Here is a 25,032-nt window from a genome sequence, read left to right as displayed (position 1 = left end):
TATTTTCTGCCCTGTGCTGCTCAGCATAAGTCCCCCTGTGGTCCTTATAAGGGTAAGAGTTTAGAAGATGGATGGATGGATAGATAGATGAGTCTTTCACAGCTTTCTTTCATATTTTATAGCACCGGAGTATTTGGTAGAGCAGCACCTCAAAGACTGATTCAATCTTAAAGTTGTTTTGTGTGCATAATAATAGCGGAATCCTCAAAGTGAGACCAAAATAAAATTCAGGCTTTGTGAAACTGGAGTGATGATATAGATCCAATACATGCCAGAGCTAGCTAAAAAAATATCATTTACTATGGGATTACCATGGTTTGCAAATCCCAGAAGGACTGGATTTGTACATAAAGAAACAAATGTAAGCCCCCAAGGATTAACAATCTCATTTCTTCTTCCGAGCCTCATTTGATAGCTGTCACATTAATATCTTATTAATTTGCTATTTTCTGTAGAAAAAGAGCTGTGTGCTAGACTGCAAATCAGGTCATGTCAAGCAGAGAGTCGTCTCCTTCTCCTCACTCCTTTATGCTCCCAAAATGGTGGATTATGTCAGCTGAAGCCGAGACCTTCTCTCAGGCACGCACACAATATTCACACCCTCAAAACCATCCAAAAAAGTCTACAGTATATAAAGGGGAGAGGGATACATTCACTCTACCTGTCTCTCATGTTCTGGTCGTTCTTAAGCAATAAACCGGAACAGATCCTGATTTCCATTTTGATTTGTTTTGTTTTATGTTGTTCTGCTATGCTTCTTTTGTTTTCTTTTTGAGGTTCCATATTCCAGAATCACACTGCTCTGGGTCTTTTTTAGCAGGAAGAGCGTAATGGGGGGGGGGGCGTAGTATGATCCCAATATGATGCCTGGAATTCCTATGGGAATTTCTGCTTCCTCGCATAGCCCAAAGACACGCAGCGTATTGGCATCTCTACAATGCCCATAGTCTGTCTGCATGTGTCCTATGTGATGGACTGGCATCCCATCCAGTCTGTGCCCATGGTTTGTGGTCTATGCTGCCCAAGACTTCCAACAGCCCCACCTTCACACACCAATACCGGATAAGCTGTTGGAAGATGGATGCATGGATGGAGTGGGATGGGAACGATTTGGGAATGGTGATTGATTCTAATTGCCACAAAATGTTTACGTGCTTGATGATTATGGTAAAAATGTCCGCAGCCTGCAGCTCATCTGTGACGGCTGGTGACATTTCAGATGGTTTTTGAACAGCATGGTTTTTTTTATTATTGATTACAGTTATTTTGTTTAACACATCATTATAAATACAATGTAACTCTTGATGTTAGTGCATCACAGGAATCCTCAACTGGCATCACTGGCTATTAGGTCTATGTAGAATACCTACCTTGCTTATTCTGTTTCCTCATGTCCTTCTCCATAGACTTGATAGTCCGGATGTAATTATCATTACATTTGTTAGATGAAAATTTTAGCGTCACTGTCTATCTTATTCTGTCCTTCCAGGCCACATAGTAACGACATCAAAGAGGCAGCACAATGGGTATCCTCCTGCTTCGAGCTGGATTGCATATTCCACCTATTGACTGGATCTCCTATTGACTAGATAATATGGCTCATTAACTCATCCCCCCGGAATCAATGACATATATGATCTATGATGTTTTCAATTACAAACAGACACATTAGCCCCAGTGTGAAAGGGCATAGCTAATTAAGAGTGAATTTGACTGCACGCCCAGTCCCAAGACGATTGATAGGAAGTCGTTTGCATGTTCTCTGTCATCCGTCTTTGTTCATTCAATCCTGCAGACGAGCTGCCACAAATATTTAAAAAGTGCCCCCCTTTCAGTGATTCCTCCGGCTCCAAAGGTCCGCACTGTAGATCTCATATTGATACACTCTGCAGTAACTTCACTTTGCTCTTATGAAGTAGGTTGTTATCAACAGGTGCTATTATAGAGACCGGGTTGCCCATAGCGAGTCAGTCGCATTTAGAGAAGGTTAGAACAATCCCCCGATTAATAAAAAAAAAAAAAAAAAAAAAAAATCGAAACGGGCTATAAGCCCAAATGAGACGAAGGCTTAAACTTGAAATTGCCTTTCTGGGAGAAAATGTTACTTCTGATGGGTTTTGAAATGTCCCAAAAGCAGCTTATCACTGCCTTTCTGTAAACTCCCCAGGATTTAAAATCTTCAGGAACACTTGTCATTTGGAACAAAACACATAACATATTTATGACCTGTTGAAGCAATTGCCCTTAATTATCTTGAAATTGCAAAAAATGTAATATTTATAAGCATATAAGCAGTAGCATTTCTTGGTATTTAATCTGGCTCCTTATAAGTGTCAGCAAATTGGTCCTCACTTTCAGCACAAGCTAGGCAGACCAAATAAACACGGACCTACAATATCCCCATTGATGGAGAATCGGCTTTCTTCTCTCCATCTTTGCCTAATATGGGCCCTCTCTCTTCTCATTGGTTTTCCAGTGTCAATCTCTCTCTCTTTCTTCACCTCACATTTGCTTTGCTTGTTTAGTGGCCACTAAAGCAATCTCAGGCCTGCTGCCTTATGAATGGCAATAGCTCAATGAGTATAAAATCACGATTTGGCGATTTGTTTATACAAAGCTTCACAAACAAGATAGATTACAAGACAGAATCTTCCTTATTCTGTGACTGCAGCTTGAATTCATTAATGCTCTTTGAGGTCCCACACCAAACCCTGATAAACAGTTTTTCTCTATCTAAACCACTCACAATGTATACAGTACCTTTGCAGGCCTATCCAGGTTATCTCCTGCCTTGTGCCCCATCTCTCCTGGTGTAGCTCTAAACCTAATGAGCAGTTATGGAAGATGGAGAGATGGTTGGAGAACTGCCTTTCTGAAGGCACTTGAATGTTTACCCAAAGTGATATATGTAATTTTACCAATTTATACAGCTGGATTTTATTTAAACAGCTTGGCTTAAGGGTCTGAGGTAGATAATGATGAATGTGACGTTTACACACTTACTAATGGTTTAATAACTAATGCTTTAAGGGCAATTTTTATTACAGAATTGCAAAAAGTAGAACGAGACTTTTAAGATAATGTCTGGATCGGTGAAACCTCAGAAAATACCTGTTTTGCTGCCCTTGGGCAATTTATCTTAATCATTTAACTTTGTCCTTAACATTACTTTTTGCTGAAAAAATACTAATAATATAAAATACAAAAATGGTTGATCCATGTATGACCTAGATGTAGTCTTTTTCACCCCTGTCAGTTACGGTAACGAGTTTTGTAGGAATAGCTCTCGATGGCATTTGCCATCACGCTTTCCTGCATGTTGGGATTAACAGTGAATCCCAGATTTAATTTCGCTGTCGACTACTGACTACACATGGATTGCCCCAGAGAAAGAGGCTAGCTATCTATAGTGTGTAGATGCACCATTATGTGAAAAATCATTTTCAGGTGCTCTTGTGAAAACCCAATAACATGGCCATCAGTCGTTCTGGGTAGCAAGAAAATATCAAGGAGATACTGCAAAGAAAATCAGAAGATATTAGAAAGAATGAACTCAAACACACATAAATTCCAGGAAGGTAAATAGATAAGAGTGATAATTAAGTAAACAACGGAAAAACTGAGATTTTGTTTTTTTCGGTGTTCATATGTGCATACTTTTTTAATGACATATATTCTATTTTCAGAATATATTCGTATTTATACTCATGCACAAACAGTTTTTTTAAAGTTCTCACAAAATGTACAGATTCTTTTCAAGAGATAGAGAAAAAAAGTTCTCGGTAATAGAAAAAGGTGAAACACTGGCTACATGCAAGGAAGTAGAATTGCTGGAAAATTCTATGGGGACTGTTTCCTGAAGTTTTACCTCTAGATGTGGAACTCAGGAACTCAGGAATTAACCATGGAGACCCTTTGTCCATCTCCAGGTCTCGCTTTAGCATTTAGGATATTTTCCTCTCTTCTCTTGGGTGGCTCCTTGTTTCGGTGCTGGAATCTGTGGTCATTTGTCTCCTGTCCTAAGTTTGAAGAATCTCAAGTATTTTATTTTCCTTTTCCCACAAATCGATTCCAGACACAGTGGTTTCCTGCCCCAGTTGTCCCAATGGGGCTGGTCTGTCTGAAACCTGGGCTACTCCCCCAGTTTTTCTTTCAAGGAAATGAAAGTTTTTTTTTTGGTTGGCTTGCGGGTGGGGGGGGGGGGGGGGGGGGATTTTTGGGGGTCTGAATGCAGCGGCTGCTGGGACCTTTGTGTAGCTTACAGTAAAAAAAAGGGAGGTGCACTTACTTCCTTCTTTAAGAAAGAAATATTCTTTATCTTAGACAAAGGGAGAAGTGGCTTTTATTAACCTCATTTGTTTAATTATAGATGAAGTGTCGCGTGGGTGATTGAAAAGCTGGAGCGATGCAGATGTCTCCGATGACTGTTTTTATAACCAAATCATTAACATTCTTGGGTGTGCATCAAGACTGTGGAATGGTAATTAGAATGGCATAATAATTACTGTCACGACTATGATGTTATTGATGTGTTAAAAAATTTCTCTTTGCGAAATCGGTGGCAGCGTCGCAGTCTGGCGGTCTGAAATGACATCCTGATGTTGCTCACAGTAAGTCAATGGTGTGCCTCTTATGGAAGCAGGGAGCACGCCATTAGGCTTTGAATGCGGAGGAAAGACTGTTTAAAGTTTGTAATTAAAGTGTACTTCCCATTTTTTTCCCTAAATGCTGTGCTATATTCAACTCACGGAATTAATGGCTTTAGATTTGACTTGTAATTATCTGCAATTTTCTGGAAGATTTTCCTTCTATATTCTCTTCCAGTCTCCCCTGATTCTTGCTTCAGCTTATAAAACTCCTTTCCACAGCATGTAAAGCGTATTCATAAAACTGGACATAATAACCAGCTGGTGGTTTTTGTTTTTTGTTTTTTGCTAAATTGTGCCAGTGAATGAATGGTTATCAATAGATTCCATCAATCGTATTACAGTTACATCTCGTGCGATTCACCTATTTCTGGTTGCCACAGCCACATGTGCTACGTCAATAGGCTCTCAGATTTCTCAAGTATTCATATAGATGCTACTGGATTTCTCAACTGTATTATTGTGCTTCCTAATGGAAGTCCTGGACCACTGATAAATGTCTATCCATGAAAAAAAGAATACAAAGACAAGATAATAGTATTGTTGATCAGACAGACTTCTCTCTGTGTTTCTGGGTTCCCTTCACAAATGTTGAATCCCTCCCACCATGCGAAGAAATGCTGATTTTGTTTATGAGTATCTGAGTGAATTTATCTCTGTCGAAGCCCTTCAATGCAGTGGCACTGGCACCCCACACAGGGTGTATCAGACCTTGGCACTCTGCGATTCCCATTTTGTCAGCTACATGAAGAAAAATTAACTAGCAAAATTATGTACAAGAATACATCGGAATGGGATTTTGAAGTTTCGGGTTCCTGATGAAGATGTAGAGAAATGTCAAAGGCTGATGAGAATCCTGGGAGGACTATAAAACACGTCCTTCTACTTATGCATGCATATGAGCCCTGCATGAATAAACAATGAGATTATGCCATGAATAGGGATGAATAATGGTGAACATTACCAGGGCCATGCATGTGCAGATCTGGAGCCCTAATTGAAGTCGTAATTGCTGTTTAGCTTTTGTAATGGTTTTAGAAGACTAAGAGACAAGTCTTCTCTCTTTGCAAAGTCCTGCTTGCAGGGCATTCTGGGAAGGCCAGCTGTAGCTAAGAACAATGGGATTTTTATTCTTTTAAGCTACATGTAGCTCTACTAGAGTGTGCTCATGCACTTTTTCTGATTTCTTCTGTTGCTGTGATTTGTCTGCCCTACTTCTTTTCTTTTTCCCTTTGTGTATTTCTATGCCTTCTTTGAAGTGAGTGGTGAAGGACATTCTGTTCTAGTGTGGATTTGTGTTTGAGTGCTACTCACCAAGGCCTACAGGCCAGTATGGTAAAAGCCACTAAAGTGTTCTCATAGATGTTCTCCTTCAGATAGTGGAAGGTAACCTCTTTTGACTGCTGAACCCTCCATTATAGCATGGAATGTGATACCCAGCCAAAGAACTTTCAGATCCAAGGACATGCAATGCATCCTTGAACCAAATTGAACCAAGGGCTATTTAGAAATAACATCGCCCCTAATTTCTGCACCATCGAGATGACTGTTGTCTTAGTAACTAGATTTTCACCATCGGTCCTAATCCTGCGAATTACTGGGTATCCTCAGCTGGCCAATTACGGCTGCAGGCCATGGGAGCTCCCGTGACTTCAGCTTTTATTCCCTAAGAGCAAAGGCAGCAACAGAAACAACAACAAAAGCCTATGTGCTATGAGCCCTTCGACCAGCTCACAAACATGCCTGTCAATCCCCCTCTCCCCTCAAGAAAGAATCAGTTACCTGTTAGAATGCATTGGAAGCCTATTGGGTCGGCAATTCAGAGATGCCAATTCTGACTACTCCGCTGATTAGTCCCGTTAATTGAATGGCAATTAAATGCCAGGTCCCTTCATATGAGTAGGATCACAAAGTATTAGCAGGCGTGAGAATCCGGCCTGCATAATTAGAACCTGAGAACCTGCTGCTTTACGGCTGTATAAATTCTTGCATTTAGCATGACAGACATTTTTTTGTTGCTGGGATGACTAGATGAATATCTTTTTATCCTCCCCTCATGTTTCTGACTTGAAAGATTTTTCGTCTGCTGACCTAGGTGGGTACAGTATATGCTGCAAGCACTTTTGTGTGTTGTTAAAAGGAAGCATTTAATTAAAGTTTTGTATGAAAAGCTGAGTATTAAGAATCAGAAGAAAGAGCAGTATGGGGAGCGTCTTTGATGATGTAGCTCATTCTCATGGCAGTGTTGTTCTTTGTGAGGTAATTGATTTGTCTCGGCCAATGAGATCTGGAAGCAAACTGCTTTAGTTTGGGGAAGCTCCTTCTCCAAGAATTTACAAGGGTGGGGGCCGTAACCTGTCAAACTGTTAATTAAGGAGCTGTGGAATGAACAAGATTCTGAGCTTCTGACCCCAATAGATGTTTTTCTTTTTTTTTTTTGACTGAACTGGACTCCTCTCCGATTGATGCAATGATTTCTAGGTGTCAAGACAGATGCCCCGGGGCACTGGAACATCCTTCTCTTTGGTTGAACGTTTGAATGGGAGGTCATTGAAAAGCAAGAGGTTTAGAAACAAAGTAACCTTTGAGAAAAGAAGTGGCTCTTCGGCTATTGAGTCATATGTTTTTTTTTTTACTCCAGTAAAAACTGTGAAAGAATGGCTGGAGGTTCACAGCATCAAATGAGCATGCGAATGTCATTCAATCAATCAATCAATCAATCAATCAATCAATCAGTCAATCAATCAATCAATCAATCAATCAATCAATCAATCAATCCATCAATCAATCACATGAGTATGGCAATGCTGATCAGTTATATTGGCTTATAGTAAGAGTTTCTAGTTCAGCTCATATGAGGGGTGTGACTTCTAAACTCATATTTTATTTATTTAACCTTAATGTCTAAATAAAAAATAAATAATAATAATAAATTTGTCAAAGCAAAACAAATAGCAAAACATAATATTCTATTTTTCTTTGTTTCATAATTGAAAATGTCTTTTTAAAAATATATTTCTTTCACTATGAATTAAATGCTAGTCTTTGATCTACAACAATATGTCTCACTGCTGAACTCGACTGAGCTGAACATTTCCTCGTCCCTGAGTGTTTTAAATCAAGTCACGCTACAAAGAGACTTTAATGCTCTATTTGAATTAGATCAGGCGCTTCTGCTCGTAGAGTTCCGAGCCCCAATACGTGTCTATTGTAGAAATGGTCCAGTTTTTGCTTTGATTTAGAGATGATCGGTATAATAACCATCTGGGGAACAATTGGTCCCTCCTGAGATACGCGCACACACACACACACACACACACACACACACACACACAACAGCATGTCTTCTCTTTCACACAACAATCCCTGTCTTAAAGGTTTCTCTCAGCAGAGCTAAGCAAGAACTTTATTTCTTTTATCTTTCATTGCTCGCCTCAGTCTGCTGTGGGAAAATATCATTAAAAACGGGAGATTCTTGTCAGAATTTTAATGAACCCCTTCAGCAATGTGTGGAGAAACTCATAAGCCCTGTCTAATGAAATGGCTTTTGGATTGGATGATTGGTGTGAACATTTATGCTCCGTTCCACAGGAGAACTTCATTTTTCTATTGTTTACATCAATAACACACATCAAGGGCCCCATAAAGTTAGAATACAGACACATGTCCATGATTTCAGGCCTCATGTACACTACAGACCCCAATGGACAGGATTCAAAACACCACCTTTACTTATGAAATTCCTTGTTTTCCTGTAGCAACATGCTAACCCGATGAGGAACAAAATTATTATGTCTTATTATATAGGAAAATTGGTCACACTGTCTTTTAAATCGGCTATATTTTTATGGGCAATATTTTAGCACCTGCTGTTCCTACTGGGGCTACACAACCTTATCTGGATCCTTATAATGGTGAATTACCACTACAAATCACCAACGGGATACTTTTAATTGTCTTTCATTGCTAGGTGGCTATATTTCTTATTGGGACACTGTTCCTCAATTGTAAAAACAAAACAAGGACGTAATGGAGGATTGGGCCCCAGGCAGAGATATCTGATACAGTATTTGACAATCCTGCCCTTTATATTTTTTTCCTTCTTTTTTAACAAAGCGGAAAGCACACAAGGAAATATTGTTTTCCTTAGACCCATAATTACATGGCTTTATAACCCTTTTTTTCTGTGACTACTGGCATTTTCTTATATGATTGCTCTCTACTCCAAGTCATTATTCTTTAAAGCCACATAGACACATTATCAATCGAGCTGGACCAAGCGAGAGGCACGTATCTTCCACAGAAGTTCTGGCATCCTCTTCCTTATCGGGTCTCTAAGAATGCTCCAGATTTATTTTACATGTCTGCTTCTCAGACGTCCTTGAGCTCCCAGCAGTGATTTACACTCTCCGTCATCCACCATCCAGTACTCCAGTCCAACTCGGAATCACTGTATCGCTTGAACAGATGACACATTCAGTGCTGCTGGTGAATCACTTACTAGCCTTGAATAACTTCTGCACCAGACTGTGTTCCATACATTAATCTTGGGTATTTCATGCAGAAATAAGGATTGCACTTGGAGTGAAGCATTTCTTTGAGATCCCCAACATGTTTTTTAGGGGATGGAAGTTGAATGGCATTAAGAATTGGGGTGGTGGTGGGGTGAAGGGGGGGGGGGGGGATGCCACATAAATAATTTTGAATTATTTCCACTTGGACTAATAGGAACTACACATCCATTTTTAATAATCTTGACAAACTGTTCACGATTGTACACAAAGAAATGGACAATAAAGCTGAACAAATCAATAAAGTGAACACAGATGTTTGAGTCTTCCAGATATTAAAAACAAGCTCCCCCATCAAAGTTTCCACCGCATGTGCCTATCACGTAATTTTAACTTCAAACAAGGAGGTTCTATGTCTTAGGCTTGCTTAATCTCTTCTGCCGTTCTTTGATTTAAGAAGAACTAAAAATGAATTCGCCGGTACCGCGGATTTGCTGACGAGTCCGGGTCATGAGTCTCGCTTTTCTCCCGGGGTACAGAGCAGATTTCCGGACTGTACAAAGCGGCGTTTTCTATTTCTGTGGCATATTTAGCAGGAAGCACACTGCTTAGCATGTGGGCCTGTGGCAATTAACACTGCATCCCACGCGTCGCGCAATTTTGACATTTTGGTTGCCAGCCAAGAAGGAGGAATGTCTCCCTTTTAGCATAGCGCCTAATTTATATACTAAGAGCTAAAAAGGCATGCTGCTTATCAGGCAGTCATTATGGGAGCTGACAGACCTGAGGCTGGTCAGGGCTTCCATCTCCCTTCCCCACTGGTGGATGCGCTTTTTTACGCTGTATTTATGGTGCTGCCGCATGGCCCAGTTTTTGGTTTACTGCCTCTTTAACTCCACTGCAAGTTCAGCCAGATCTGGGTGCCCTGTATTTAAGCCGTCTGTGAGAGTACAAGGCAAGGCTCACGCCATGATTGGTGTGGAGGCGGGTTATTGCCAGCTCACTGGATCGGAAATTCTGGCCGCTGGCTCATTGGTTAAGGGGGCCTGCCCATCAGTTGGTTAAGTGGAAAGTGATGAGAACCCTCCCAGAATATGCATCTTCTTAGAGCAGGGGTGGGCAATCTTATCCAGAAAGGTCATTGTGTCTCAGGGTTTTCACTAAAGCTCCCTAATTAGATTACTAATTGGAGGACTGACTGGCGGAAGAGTCCTCACCCCTGGGTTTGAACAGCTGACCTAAAGGTTACCCAAAAACCTGCGTACACACCGGCCCTTTGCGGATAAGATTGCCCACCCTTGTCTTAGAGTAATTGTGTGACGTGTTACTCCACATTGTTTAACAAGGGGAAGAAACTTACAGTGTAACAAAGGATATTTTACAGGCCCCAGAATAGCAATATTAAACACTGCTACCTGTAATAATATTTATAACACCAGAAGTAGCAATAATTTTTTTTAAAAGGCTATTGAGATGTTGAGATAATACTAAATTAGAAATTCAGAAACTCAGTTTGAGTAGAATTAAGCAGGATGCCTTGTGAAAATCGTCAGGGGATGAGATTAGGCATGTTACACTGTCCATCTGAATGAAACATGGAAAAATTATTACACAGACTAGTCCATTTAGCCTAAATTTTGTGATAGTCAACGTAATTAATTATTAGGAAAGTGAACTTTTAACCTCCTTCAGTTAATTAGTATGGCACATATGAGCATGAAATAAATTAATATGTTTGGAATCTATGAAGTCAATTAATTAAAATAAGGACTACGGCTGGAACTGACATATTTTCTGTAGCGCATGTGCTTGTTAATATCCCCTGTGACTAACTACGCGCTCCTCTGCCTGCTCCCTCTGTGTTTCAGAACGTGCACCAGGAGGAGAGCGCAGGGGAGATGATCCACAGCGCACGCAGTGGAATCTGGGACTGAGGTCAGAGTTGGCTTCCAAGCGAACGTCGGGACAGTCTTTGGAACGCTTTCTCTCTGGCACCCCCTTCCCCCACCCTCCCTGGAACATCAGATAGCAGCGCGATCTCCGAACAGGAAGGCGTAGGAAGGCCGGCGACGCAGAGCGGCGGCAGGATGCGGGAGACGCTGGGCCTGTGGGTGTTTTTGATTTTCCTGGGCGTGGCTCTTTGTAGCCACGCCTCCATGCCGCCGGGGCATGGTCACAGGAGGCGGCTTTCATTGCACAGACACCGGGAGAGGGGTAAAGAAGGACAGGTCCTTCACCGCTCCAAGAGGGGCTGGGTTTGGAATCAGTTCTTTGTCATCGAGGAATACACAGGACCTGATCCAGTGCTGGTGGGCCGGGTAAGCACCATTCCTGGGTTCCTTAAACATTGTGTTTTCTGAGGTAACTGCTGCACAAAGTCCCCTGGGGTCTTCATCACTTGTAGGGCCTTTGCAAAATCCCACATTTGCTCTATAGTGAAACCAGTGCCCCAGTTGATGAAAGGCCATGAAATGGATTTCCTTTTTAATAATGGAGCAGCCCCTAAAAATCCTGGCATTTGGGCAAGGAATGATTTATGGGTCCAAGAAGTAACGATTTCCAATGCCTGTCTAAATATGCCTTCTCCGTTCCTCCTGGACACAGCAGGTGCCCATCAGTTATTGGAAAGAACAATCTAGGGTCAAGGGTCCTCACAGTTTTATTGCATTTAACAGGTTCCCAGGCAGTTTTCGACATTAATCAATAAACAATAATAAGCAGAGCATTAAAAAATAATGGCACCTGCTGACATAGAGATTTTAGACCACCTCAGTCATTACATATTTCTGATGCTGTCTTACTGAAAAATAATCAGTGCTCCAGGAAACTTTAATCTCTAAATAAATATTGACTTAAATAATAGATATATATTGACTCTAAGTAGTTTCAGTTTTCTCTGAAAAATAATGAGCGTTTTGCAATTTCAGGGCAAAGCTTTCTTCCAAGCATTATCTCAGGTTTAACAGTCCAGTTTAGACATTGTTGTCTCATTCATGGCTATTTGTGTAAAGTGACTGATTACAATAATATGGCCCCCGTCCGGTGGCACTTGGCTTCATTATAATGTCCCCTCATCAGCTCCATTCGGACGTAGACTCAGGAGACGGCACCATCAAGTACATTCTCTCAGGTGATGGTGCCGGCACCATTTTCGTCATCGATGACAAGACTGGGAACATTCATGCCACCAAGACACTAGACCGGGAGGAGCAGGCCCAGTACACGCTGACAGCCCAAGCGGTGGCACGTGACACCAACAAGCCCTTGGAGCCACCTTCCGAGTTCATCGTCAAGGTGCAGGACATCAACGACAACCCGCCTGAATTCTTGCATGGCCCCTACTATGCCAGTGTACCCGAGATGTCCAATGTGGGTGAGTGCTTGTCATTTTCCATCTCCAACGTGTGGCCCTTGACCTCCGCATTACTCTCTCCATCTCTCTCTCTTCCCGTGCCACGCTAGAAGAAGCGTCGTCTTGTTTACTGCACCCCGGCCGCTTAAATCAAGCGATCGTTATGCTGTTAATATTGCTACTCGGTTACCAGGCGATGCTTTAGCCTGGTTTAGCCTGCCTTACGCAATACCTCGATGCCATGCACGGCTGTGGGTTGCACACTTCCAAACCCTAGCCATACATCATCGTTAATGCGTGGCTGTCGCAGAGTAACGATCTGTTACCCCACCATTCCCACCATGTGACAATGTAAATGATGCTGCGGGGAACCCGGGACAGGATACCAAGCCCGGCCAATTCCGAAATGTACTTACATCCTCTGGCCATGTTCACGTCATTGAAAATTGATTTGAGATCGTCGGACTTGGGGGATTAGTTTTTCCTCCCTCAGCCCTGTTGTTGATGGACAGGCAATAAACTTGATGTCGCATGCTAGAGGTAGCGGCTGCTAATATCTAACAGCTAATATCACCACCTCCTGTCCGGCCACGTCCGGGGACTAAAGGCAGAGGTTTAATGCCTCTGGTTTCTGACCAACCCTGTGAAATCCAGACAAAAAAATATGAGGCAGGGCGTTGGAAGAGTCCGATACTTTGGCTCCGATCAAATGTCAGCTGCTCCTCACAGCTTGTAATCCAGTGTCAGATGCAGTGGATTTGCTCATAATCAACAGCAAACATTAGTTTGATTCCGGTTCAGCCGTGCTCCGCGTAGCCTGACTGAGATCCAGTTGGAAGAACTTGCTGGCTGTTCTTAGCCACCCACCAGACTTGCATCACATCTGCCGGCCCTCCCCTCCCAGGCACGTCGGTGATGCAAGTGACTGCTACGGATGCCGACGACCCCACCTATGGGAATAGTGCCAGGCTGGTGTACAGTATCCTCCAGGGCCAGCCATACTTCTCAGTGGAACCCCAGACAGGTATGTCCAACAGAGAACTGGAAAAAAAAAATGGCCGCCAGACAGCCAATGGAAACATATGAGGTCACACTAGTGTTATTAAGCAGTTGAAATTCCATCCTGTTATTACAGGAAAATACTGCGTTTTGCATGCATTGCCGAATTAAGACACAGAGTGCGATACGCACAATTTAAACAAACTGCACATTAATGATACGATTTCAAATTTAGATTAGCTTTATCTAAATTTCTTAATTTTCTCTCAAATACAGTTTTATACTTCTTATTGTCATGCGGTGGTGGATTGCATTTTTTCTTTTTTTTTTTTTGCCTGGATTCTTTTCGAGTAAGGCGTAAGTGGCATGTGCCGAACGAATTAAACTTTGTACCAGAGGAGTCGAGTCTCGATGAAATCCTACGACCAAAACCTTGGGCTGGATTTTACGCTGGACAGCATCCAAGCTCCGCGGCTCTAATTTGTTTTGGCCGCGGTTACGTTTTGGCATAAAGCTCGGTTAAATATCGCCGTCCTTACACTATTCCCCATGCGGCCCGCAGACTGCCAACTAGCTTGGAGAGTTTAAAAAAAAAAAAGACCCTAGCTTAACGAAAGTGCCAGCGAGCACCAGGCTTATGATCATCCACCTGAAAGATACTTAAGCTGCATTCCTGGCAGCTTGACTTTCTTGGCTTCCATGTTTCTTGGTACCATGCTACTGTTCGACTCTTTTCCTCACTGAGAAGGGCGAGTTTCACTGCATGCTCTTTCCTGTTCTAGTACTGAGTCACACCACCTGGCATATATTAGTATAAGCCGCACCAGCTATCACATCCTGGGATTGTGCTGCACAGCCGACGATATCTAGAGCCCAGAATCGAGTCACATAGCCTTCGATAGCCTAAGAACAAGGTGTATAGCCTTGGATATTACAGAATCGAGGGGGATAGTGTAGGACATCCGAGCCTTTGAAAGGCACAGCCTAGGATGTTGCGTCACTGAGCCAAACGGTCTATGAAGTCCTAGCTGTAAGCTGCATGATCAGGAGAAACCTTTGGGGCTGGTTTATCCCCGCAAGCTGTTAATGTAAGACCACACGCTGGGCCGTGTTCACATCCCGCTGTGCTTTCGCAGGGATCATCAGGACGGCCCTCCCCAACATGGACAGAGAGGCACGTCAGGAATACGACGTGGTCATCCAGGCCAAGGACATGGGCGGCCACATGGGGGGGCTGTCAGGGACGACGGAAGTGAAGATCACCCTGACGGATGTCAATGACAACCCGCCCAAGTTCCCACAGAGTGAGTGCCCCCCCGCACCCACAACCCTAAACCTGTCTTTAGCCAGGTTCAACACCAATAGATTTCTAGGTAACACTTTATTTGAGGGGGCACAAATATTATAGTATTCTACAGCATTATGCTCTTACTTATCTATTCATTAACGACAAACTAAGTCTCAGTTACATACTGATCTCATGTTTGTTCATTATTAATGAATCATGACATCTTTTACCTCAAGCAGTTACTATATTTGCTACTATATTGGTTAATTTTGCAAACCTTTGTGAACTACTGAAGGTAGTATAAGTAATGAATAACAGAAGTGAAATACTGATCATATGTTTGCTCATTATTAATGAACCGTGACACATCTTGTATCTACTATATTTATTCATGATTGTACTTCAGTAGTTAACTGAGTTGCTACTAAGTATTTATGCCCTGTCAGGTACAGTAAATTGTTACCAATTCCTCTCTTCAACAAAGTTCATCACAAAAGAATAATTTTCTCAGCTTTGTTCACTGCAAAGTGCATATTTGAGTAAACCATTTAATGGAGATGCATGTCAGAAGCCAGACAGTCCTCTGAGATCGTGTAAAGCAGTTATGTTTGCCAGTGTGATGGACACATCTTTGAAAACAGCAGCTGAGAGGCAGAGTATATAAGCAAAGGGATGTTTGATCCTTTAGATATTTGTGTGTGTTTGGGGAGTACATGCAATCATGTATATCAGACAAAGCTGAGATTGTGCGTGGAGGACCTTCTGTGTATGTCTGAGCGAAAGCAAAGACAACTTATTTATGTCTCAAAGGGGATTCAGCTTCCAGTTAAAAGCAAGAAACCCACCATCCCTTGAGTAAGATTTGACCCTGATTTCAATTGCATAGTTAAAAACTAGACCACTTCTTTAGGCCAAAGTCTGCCCCGTTTTGTATTTTTTTTCATAGACTGGGATCAAACTAGAATAAGAGCTATATTTTCACTGCTACCATTCACACTCTGTCCAAAAAAATCTTCATGATTCATCAACATAATAAACCAGAGGAACACTTTATTCTGTTACTGGTTTTCACGTCTTACTTTTACAGTCATGTTGACGTAAACTTGCTTCTTGTGCTTGCTGTATTTTTAAATATGGCTGAAGCTTGAGCCTTGGGAAACACCGATAGTTTGACCAGATGAGGGCCAAAGTGAGACTCCCGTAAAACACCTAAGTTATGGGCACTCGACTCCATTGTCATTGGCTGTCCTTGGGGACTGAGCTTTCCCATAACACACGACCTCACAGCTCAGCTACGCTCACGTTTTCTTCACAGACATCCTGATTCATGTACATGGCTAAAGCTACAAATATTGCAATATATTAACATTAATCAGCTAGGAACATGGATACAACATCATGTAAATAATTACAATTAGAAATTCAAAATTAGCAAAGTACTGCATCCTAATTTGTGGGTGACTGAGAATATTATTATGCCAGTTTTTTAGCCTGTATTTGGACGAAGAGTTCTGAAATACTAGCAGATTTTGAAGAGGTGGTTGTGGTGAATGATGGTAGTAGCGATTCGGTGAGCGCTGACAGGGTGTTTCCTGAAGGGGCAGGGAGCACTTAACACCCAGAAGTTTCAGGGAGGAGCGGTTTGGCTGGAGTCTTAATCTCAGTGCTCTGCAGTTGTCAAAGTGAAGAAGAACTTAGCGAGTCACCAGAGGAATAAAATTCCCAGGAGTAATCGGAAGTGTGCTGCGAGCGAGAGTGGATGTGCTCAAAGTCTCAATCTGCTATTGATCTCGTCCCTCTGCACAGGTGTGTACAGCATGTCTGTCTTAGAGGACAAAGTCCCTGGCGAGGAGGTGGGCAGGTTGAAGGCGAAGGACCCCGATTTGGGGGAGAATGGCCTGGTGACATACCGTCTGATTGACGGCGACGGGATGAACGTCTTCGAGATCGTCACCGACTCCGTGACACGGGATTGCGTCATCAAGCTGAAAAAGGTGGGGCCTGCTGGTGATTTGGGGATGAAGAGAAGCTCATGTTAAAAAGGCAGGCAGATGGCCTATACTTGTATAAATTCTTCGAAATGCCATAGCTTTATCCAAGGCCAGAGATGAGCAGCTGCGATGGAAGCATTGTTACACATGGAAATATGTGAGCGTGTAGCTGTGCGTGCGTGTGCTCTGTGTGAGAGAGCGTGTGTGGGAGTAGCGGCATCACGGAGCAGAGCTGTGAAAGATTATTCATCCACAGGCTGGCTCTTCAGTCTGGGAAGAATGGGGGGGGCGACCACATGGGTGGTTGTGTGTGTGTGTGTGTGCATGTCCAAGCATGCGTGTGTGTGGCTCCATGTAGGTATACGTGTGCTAATGCATGTAGCAGAGGGCAGACTCCGGGGGGGGGGGGGGGAGTGAATTCACTCGGTTCCGCCCCGTGAACGCAATGACAGTACCGTGCTTCCTCATTATGTCCCGGACGAGCCTCGACTTTCATGGCTGGCTTGCTCGGTGAGAGAATTCTTTTTGACGGATTTCGGATTCCTGGCCGGACTCCAGAGAGTCAAGCGGCCCCCCTCCCCCCCTGGGGACCAGGATTACCCAGATGCTAAAACACCTGCCGAAGTTCGCCTAACACCTTGTGGCAGTACGACTACCCACGGGTAAATTGGAGCAGGGCTAGCTGGAGATTGGCTGCGATGGTGTACAGGCATCCAGGGTCACGGCCTGGGAGGTGTATGTGTGTAGACTTAGAGCCGTAATCCAACGATCCTACATATTTCCATTTGCCATCTCCATCCAGCATCTAATAACTACTAACTAACCAGCTTCTATCGATTACTTGGAGTGTCAGTGCATTTTTCTGTGTTTTCAAGCTTTAATACAGGCAGGGAGATGCTTTTTGTAAATACAGGCAATAACTATATAATATTAGTTCTTATGGGTTTTTGCGGGATACGCCTATCGAATAACTTCAGAGGTATCTTAGTCATAATCAACTGCAAAAACTGGGTGGTCGGAGTATCTGGCTGGGAGAGAATATATGTTTGGGGGGTGGCTAATTGTCAGTGGTGAGTCTGCCTCAGATTGTAAGGTACGTTGGCAGTAGGTGGTGGTGAAGAGAGGGAGACACAGATAACAGCACAAGCGTGGAACAATGACTTTGATGCCAGGCAGCCCCGCTCAATAACATAATACCTCCGTGATCCAGCTCTCGGGAAATCATCACCTTTTGCTCTTCAAAGCATGTTGAAAATTAAAGTCGAAGTTACTGACGGAATCGCTGGGGTTTTAATCAAGTATTCTGTTTCAACTGGAGGCAGCCGGCGCCCCTCGGAATATTAAGAGGCGGCCCCGGCATTATTGTGGATATTATCTGCTGTTGATTACTTTCAGTCAGTCGGTTATTAGGTGCCGCGATAAAGGATCGGAGGAGGGGGCCCGGCATTGTCGGGAGACGTGAGCCGCGACTGCTGACCTCCGAGAGTACGAGGCACCACGTATCCGTCTCCCGAACAGCCGGCTCCGCTGGTAAATGCGGCAGGAAAAAACACACGAGAGACAGGGTTTCGTAATTTCTCATTTGCGAGTGACAGGTGTGACAAGACAGACGGAGTCTCAAATTGGTAACCGGGGGGCAGGGTGACAGGTGAAATGGGAGTTTATTCAAGCAGAGTATCTGTTCTCTGCACTTGTTGTTTTTGAAGATATTTGCTACCATAAATTCCTCCACCTTTCCCGCAGTGTTAAAACGCCGTTAGTTCATCGAGTCTCGGTATGTGGATACATCAGTATAACGTCTCTGTCTGTAAGGTTAAATTTATCTTAGTTACATAAGGCAAGGACAGACTTGAAAAGAAGCCCAGCGGAATTATGCTTTCAATGATAATCTCTTTAGCAACAGTGCCCTCTATCAATTCACCTTGGTACTGTCATATATTTACCTGGAATTAACTGGATTAATCAATGAAATGTAGCGTATTCTCATATTTCACAGCATTTCGCTTGCATTTTGATATATTTTGGGTTAAAACCTTATGCAATTAATATTCAAAATCAGTCAGGTATATTCAGTCAGATAATTCTCTGAATCCACCCCATCTTTGAAATTCCTTCACCATTTTAAATTGAAAAAAGATTTTATATACATAAAGTGTTACCTTCTTGTAGCTGATGGTGTATGACATACTTGGAACACGGACAAAAATCTTTTTTATTTTTATGTAAATGGTAACGGATGTAAAGTGGGATTGAATTCCAACCTGTATTTAATTCTAAATATCATCTAAACATCTATCAGTCATGTGTTGACCCTTCCTAATCCTCACCATTCAGAATTTCTTACAATGGCATTAGTTACCAGAATCAAGCCCTTTCAAAGGCAGGGTACTGTAGGAATGTGATATTTATTTGACTTATTTTTTTTTTGCGATCGGTTGCTGCCCCATCCTGGGTTATTCCATGCCTTCTGCTTGTAGCTTCCAGGATAGGTTATGGACCCCAGCAACACTGCACAGGACAAGCGAGTATAGAAGATGCTTGGATGGATGGATGGATGGATGGATTAATTAATTTTTTATTTTCATTGATTTCTACCAACATATATTCCACATAATAAAGGCTGTGGAACCTGACGCTCTACAAACTTTGTTGCAGTTGAAACAGGAATGTTGCTATGGGATTGGCTAATGTTGGCACCTTTTGCGCTTGCAGCCGGTGGACTTTGAGACCAAACCATTCTATACGCTGAAGGTGGAAGCGGCTAACCCGCATGTGGACTCCCGTTTTATTGCCTGGGGGCCTTACAAAGACACGGCCATGGTGAAGGTCACGGTGCTGGATGCTGATGAACCCCCATTCTTCAGCTCAGCCAGCTACACCTTTGAGGTGGAGGAAAACGCCCCTGATGGTACCGTGGTGGGGCAGGTGCACGCGAAGGACACCGACACCGCCAACAACCCCGTCAGGTGCGGAGCCTCACGACAAACAACAGCTCCTTGTTATGGATCCAGATTCAGAAGCTGCTGAAATATTTTCACTTAAACAGAATAACGCGCCATCATTTGCTATATCCAAACCATCGAAAACATTTAGGCTTTGCGTGTTTGCAGAGTAGCAGGCAGGGCGACACGGCGGATAGCGCTATCGCCTCACACCTCTGGGACCCGGGTTCGAGTCTCTGCTATGGCTTCGTGTGTCATCGTGGTGTTTCCTCCACGAAGTCCAGTTACCCCCACCCAGTTTAAAAACATGCTGTGATCAACTGGAGTTGCCAAATTGCCTGTAGAAGTGAAGGAACGATGGGTTGATGCCCCATCCTGGGTTGTTCCCTGCCTGTAATCTCCAGGACTCCCTGCAACCCTTAGTAGGACAAGTGGTTTCAGGAGATTGAAGGATGTTTACAAAGTAGAAGTCACCATGAATACATATTTTTTACTATTTCCACTCCAATAAATAAATCCACCTTTATTCGCCAGATATCAGATTACTCCCTACACAAACCTGGACCAGCTCTTCACAATCAATCCTGAAGATGGCGTCATTAAAACAACGAGACCCCTGGACCGTGAGACCCAACCCTGGCACAATATTTCAGTCAGTGCCTCAGAAATCGGTTAGTTCTTTCTCCAATAATGGAAATTCTTTCATTCCTGCCATAACATTCTATTTTGCACCCCCCCCCCCACTCTTTCTGTGGTGTAGCTTAAATAAGGATAAATAAATAATAAAGTGAGTTGGAATTTAGTGTGTATCATCTCTTTATCCAATCAAAACAGAAACAATCTCCAGGATTATACTTGTGTCATTTGTCTGGAATGGCAACTTAATTTTGCCGGTATCTAATTTTGATATTTTTGTTTTTCAAATACTTTCAATTTGTGCCATCTGGAACAAATTGCATGAAATTCAAATCTCAAGTTCCATGCACGAAATGTTCTTTTGAAATATCTACACATGTCAAGTCTCTTGGCAGATTTGTAATGTAATTCTCAAATCTCTCCTGACTTGATGAGTGTCAGATAAAATTTCTGCCTGGGTTACTCTTTTAGAAGCCAAAATTGTTTATTGACCTTGTGTCATGGTTGTGTGCAGGTGGACATCACCAAGATGCCAAAGTCCGCGTCAACATCAAGGTCAAGGACGTGAACGATAATACCCCAGAATTTGCCACCCAGAATGATGTCCTTATGTGTGAAAATTTTCCAGCAGGAAAGGTAAACTTCATTCAGCATCTTTAACTTTAGGTAGATTACATCAGGATGCAGACTGAGGAGAATGACTGTTACAGAACAGATGTAATTTTGGACTTTCAAAGCCAACGGTAAAAGGGAAACAGATGTGTATCTCATGAATAGATTATAAGAGGAAATAAATGAGATCCTGGTTGTCTGAACTGTCGAGGATTGATAAGTCTAGATTTCAACATCCAAAGAAATGTTTTTTTTTTTTTTTTAAATAATTTTCTTTTTTACAAATGTATAGATAACGGCTTCAAATCTTGAGAAGAGAAGCCCTCCATGTGTGTTTGTGTGGCTGTGGACATCTGTGTGAGTGTCAGTGTATGTATGGTAGCTACATGACCATGCACAGTAACGTCGGTAATAACCTATTTGCGGCCCACACTTCAGCTTATTGAGACAGTCAGCGCCGTGGACAAGGACGAGATGGCCCACCGGCAGTACTTCCGCTTCAACCTCCCGCCGGAAGCTGTCAACAACCACAACTTCTCTCTCAAAGACAACCTCGGTGGGTGTTGAGCCGGCCGCATGCGATAGCAGACCCCCGGTATGCCGGGCATATGGCTGTCATTTCATAACCCCGTGAGTCACATCAAAACACCGTGACTCAAACGTAAACTGCTCCCCCGATTGGTCTTGACACCCTAACTCGAGTGCAGTGACAGATAGTCTCTCCTGATATCCGAAACGCGCTTTTAACGTGCCCTGCTGTGTCTTCTCAACTTCTGACATCTTCCACAGAATTTGCAAAGGACATGCTATTTGTTTGTAAGTCCACATCGGTGATGTCTTTCCTGGGGATCCAACACTACCATGCCTATTAATCCCATTGGTTGTCCCATTTTCCCCAAGCCATGAGAACGTAGGAGCAGAGCCAATCACAAGTCAGGCACTGGCACTGTGTCAGGCCCCTCCTACAGCCTCGAAGAGGTGATGGATGAATCACACATCTTTCTGAGAGTCCTGCCCTTGCCCTACCGACAGTGGCACTTAGGGGAGCGGTACTGGCTCTTTGACACATCAAAGCTGCTCGCATGGTGACAGGTTCAGTGCACCTTGTGGAACTGATCACTGATCAGAGGACAGCACTGAGTGGATGACATGGATAAAGCTTTGCAAGATTCATTCTGCAAGGACGATATCTGTCATTATCGTACCTGATGCTTTTGTCCAAAGCTTACTTTTCTATCAATTTTTTTTAAGCAAATGAAGCTGAAGTGCCTTGCTCGGCTGCATGCAAGGGCTGCTATTGACACAAGATCTTGCTTACAAGACTGTGCCCTTGGCCACTATTCTGTCTGTCTTGTGGGAGTCTCTCTTACGCCTTAATTTATGAAGCAATGTATTGAATTGGGCTTTTATGACTTAACACAAATGAATTGTAGAATCCCCCCACCCGGGTATAGTGTTTTATTTTAAGTAGGGGAGGAGGGGGAGTCCATGCTCTGCTTCATTGTTTTGCTTAACTGTTAAATTGGAGATTTAGAATGGAACCCCTCATGAGATAGAGCAGGCTGGCTAACCTTCCCCCGCCAATTGACATGATATGTCGGTGGTACATAGACGGTCCTGAGCACGTCCTCAGTTACTGGAATGAACCCACACTGACTTTGATGGGCCCCCCAATGGTTGCCCGGGGTGATTACGCACTGTCATTGTTAGCGCGTTAATTATGCACCGTTGCCCCTGTTATGTCGTACATCAATCAAAAGTGGGTAGTGTTTTTTTTTTCTACGCATTAGGCCATTTGCAGTTCTTCTGTCAGAGAAAAAAAATGCTAATCTGTGGTACAATTACAAAGCAGAATACGCTAATTGTGGTTTAGGCGAGCGCAGATTATGTCAAATCAAGCTGTTCCAGGCTGGAGTACTGTACCTGCACTGAGAAATGGCTCAGAGTTTTGATATTTCTGATCTTAATGAGAGAGGAAATGGGCACCTTTCAGAGGTGATTTAAAAACCCAACGATGTGAACGAGACAGATTAGGCTTGTCCAGATTTCGTGGATTTATCTGAAGGGAAACCATATTTTCAAACGGATCAATTTTTTTTCCTACAGATTCATCTCCCTCTTGCTCTGTGTTTGTTTGGCCATCTGCTGTATTTGTCCTACAAAGATCTGATGGATCACTGTTGACAGAGTCGCGGGATATATTGCAAAACCCTACATGGCCTATTACATTTTCCAATACATTTTACTATAACCAAGGACCAGCGGCATGTTAAGATGTTCTGCGGCCCCCAGGCCATTTGAGCTGTCACAGGGCCCCTACTATTTTCTTCAGTGGTATAGCTGTCAACTGCGGGGTGGGGGTGTGTTTGTGGATGATAAGATTTATATTATTTTTAGTGGGGGACCGGACGTACGTTCCGGATTAAGTTGAATTTTGGTTCACACACGAAAATGTGGGGCAAATCCTGTCCTGTGCTAGTTCAGTGTGGGACACAGCATTTTATTATTTGGTACAGGACAGGCGACAAATCTACATTTAAAATTTTGTTGAACAAGGTCAGTTGAGTCCCGTTTTAGTGGAGGCCCCTGGGTTTCAGCGCAGGTAAACCTGTGCATTATAGCGGCCCTGCTGAGGACAGTGTAGCACAAACTAATAGGGATTTTAACAGCATTGTCAAGTTAAAAAAAAAATAAAATCTGTGGAATCCTTCATGATGCTGTTATTATCAAGAAATTAGCAGACCTTCAGGCTGCCTCTCAATTATTAAGAAACCGTCATAGACCAAATGTGCCTGATAATAGTGCCCTTCATTACAGCTCTCGTTAGTGCACACATTATGCTATTTTTAGAATGCATATGTTTCTTACGAGTGGCCAACAATTGCATCCTTCACAGTCTATGTCGGTAGGAAGCCCTAATAATTGGTAGTGACAGTGTAGGACAGTCACCCTAGAGGCAAGAGAAAAGCCTTAAGCAGCAGTCTCATAAATGAACTCGCTCTGGCTTTGCTCTGATTGTGACCTTGTTCCGACTGTGAAGGTGTTCTTGGCGCCGTTCCATATCCTCTCGGTAAAGCCAATATACCTACTACAAGAAGGGCTTTGATTACACTTCCAAAAACTGATAAATGGTCACAATATTAAACATGAATTTAATATTGCAACCCCCCCCCCCCCACACACACACACACATACACACACACACCTCCCTCTTTCACTACATAGTTTATTTGTTTACCTCCTCTGCTTATTGGATAACTAAAACTCACGGGACATAAGTAAACCTCTGCTTTGTTGCCCATATGCCGTTCTATGGAATTGACTCTGTCACAGGCTGTGAAACAGTCTGTTGCATCCACAGTTATTTCCCCACTGCCCTGTAAAGATTTCGTTAGCGATCTAAATCTTTCGCCCTCGTCCCTTTCACCTTTGCAGACAGCACCGCCAGCATCTACGTTATCCGCAAAGGCTTCAGCCGGATGACCCAGGATATCTACTTCCTGCCCATCGAGATCAACGACAACGGCATCCCCCCGATGAGCAGCACCAACACCTTGACCATCCGCGTGTGCAGCTGCGACAGCAAGGACACCATCCTCTCCTGCAATGTGGAGCCCTATGTCCTCCCCGCCGGGCTCAGCACAGGAGCCCTCATCGCCATCCTAGCTTGCATCGTCATCCTACTGGGTAAGCCTGCATGTGGTCAGCTTGATCGGGGATCTGAGAAGGGCCTCAACAGCTTGCGTTCAAGTCTCCATTTGTGGAACAGAATTGCGACACTAGTGATGAATAGTGATGCTATTATCTTTGCACATATCCCCATCTAGCTCTAACTGAGACACAAAGACACATTCACACTAAAAAGCTTGGTGGTCACAGCACAGGCTTGGCCAGCGTGCAGCACTCCTGGAACAATTGGGGTTAAGAGCCTCGCTTAAGGGTCCAATGGCAGCATCCGACCCCGGGATTTGAACCAACAACCTTAAGTCTTAAGCTGCCCGAAATTTGGTAGGATTCTTGGGTAGTGAAACCTGTATATATTCTTTATTAAAGGA

The 25,032-nt window shown here is 43.2% G+C and overlaps 1 protein-coding gene across 1 annotated transcript in view; it reads left to right on the top strand.

The window, feature by feature from the left end:
- The window catches only part of cdh11 (cadherin 11, type 2, OB-cadherin (osteoblast)), a 48,540-nt gene that overhangs the window by 21,509 nt on the left and 1,999 nt on the right, over nt 1-25,032 (top strand). The window contains exons 2-11 of the mRNA XM_023790827.2: nt 11,026-11,475; nt 12,236-12,530; nt 13,414-13,533; nt 14,645-14,812; nt 16,603-16,790; nt 19,500-19,753; nt 20,264-20,400; nt 20,880-21,001; nt 21,416-21,533; nt 24,413-24,664. Of these exons, the coding sequence (XP_023646595.1) occupies nt 11,245-11,475; nt 12,236-12,530; nt 13,414-13,533; nt 14,645-14,812; nt 16,603-16,790; nt 19,500-19,753; nt 20,264-20,400; nt 20,880-21,001; nt 21,416-21,533; nt 24,413-24,664 (1,885 nt within the window). The 5' untranslated portion in view covers nt 11,026-11,244. The remainder of the gene's footprint in view (nt 1-11,025; nt 11,476-12,235; nt 12,531-13,413; nt 13,534-14,644; nt 14,813-16,602; nt 16,791-19,499; nt 19,754-20,263; nt 20,401-20,879; nt 21,002-21,415; nt 21,534-24,412; nt 24,665-25,032) is intronic.

Source organism: Paramormyrops kingsleyae, chromosome 11 (genome assembly GCF_048594095.1).
Source record: "Paramormyrops kingsleyae isolate MSU_618 chromosome 11, PKINGS_0.4, whole genome shotgun sequence".
Classification (NCBI taxonomy): Eukaryota; Metazoa; Chordata; class Actinopteri; order Osteoglossiformes; family Mormyridae; genus Paramormyrops; species Paramormyrops kingsleyae.
This window is presented reverse-complemented; position numbering and strand designations above follow the sequence as displayed.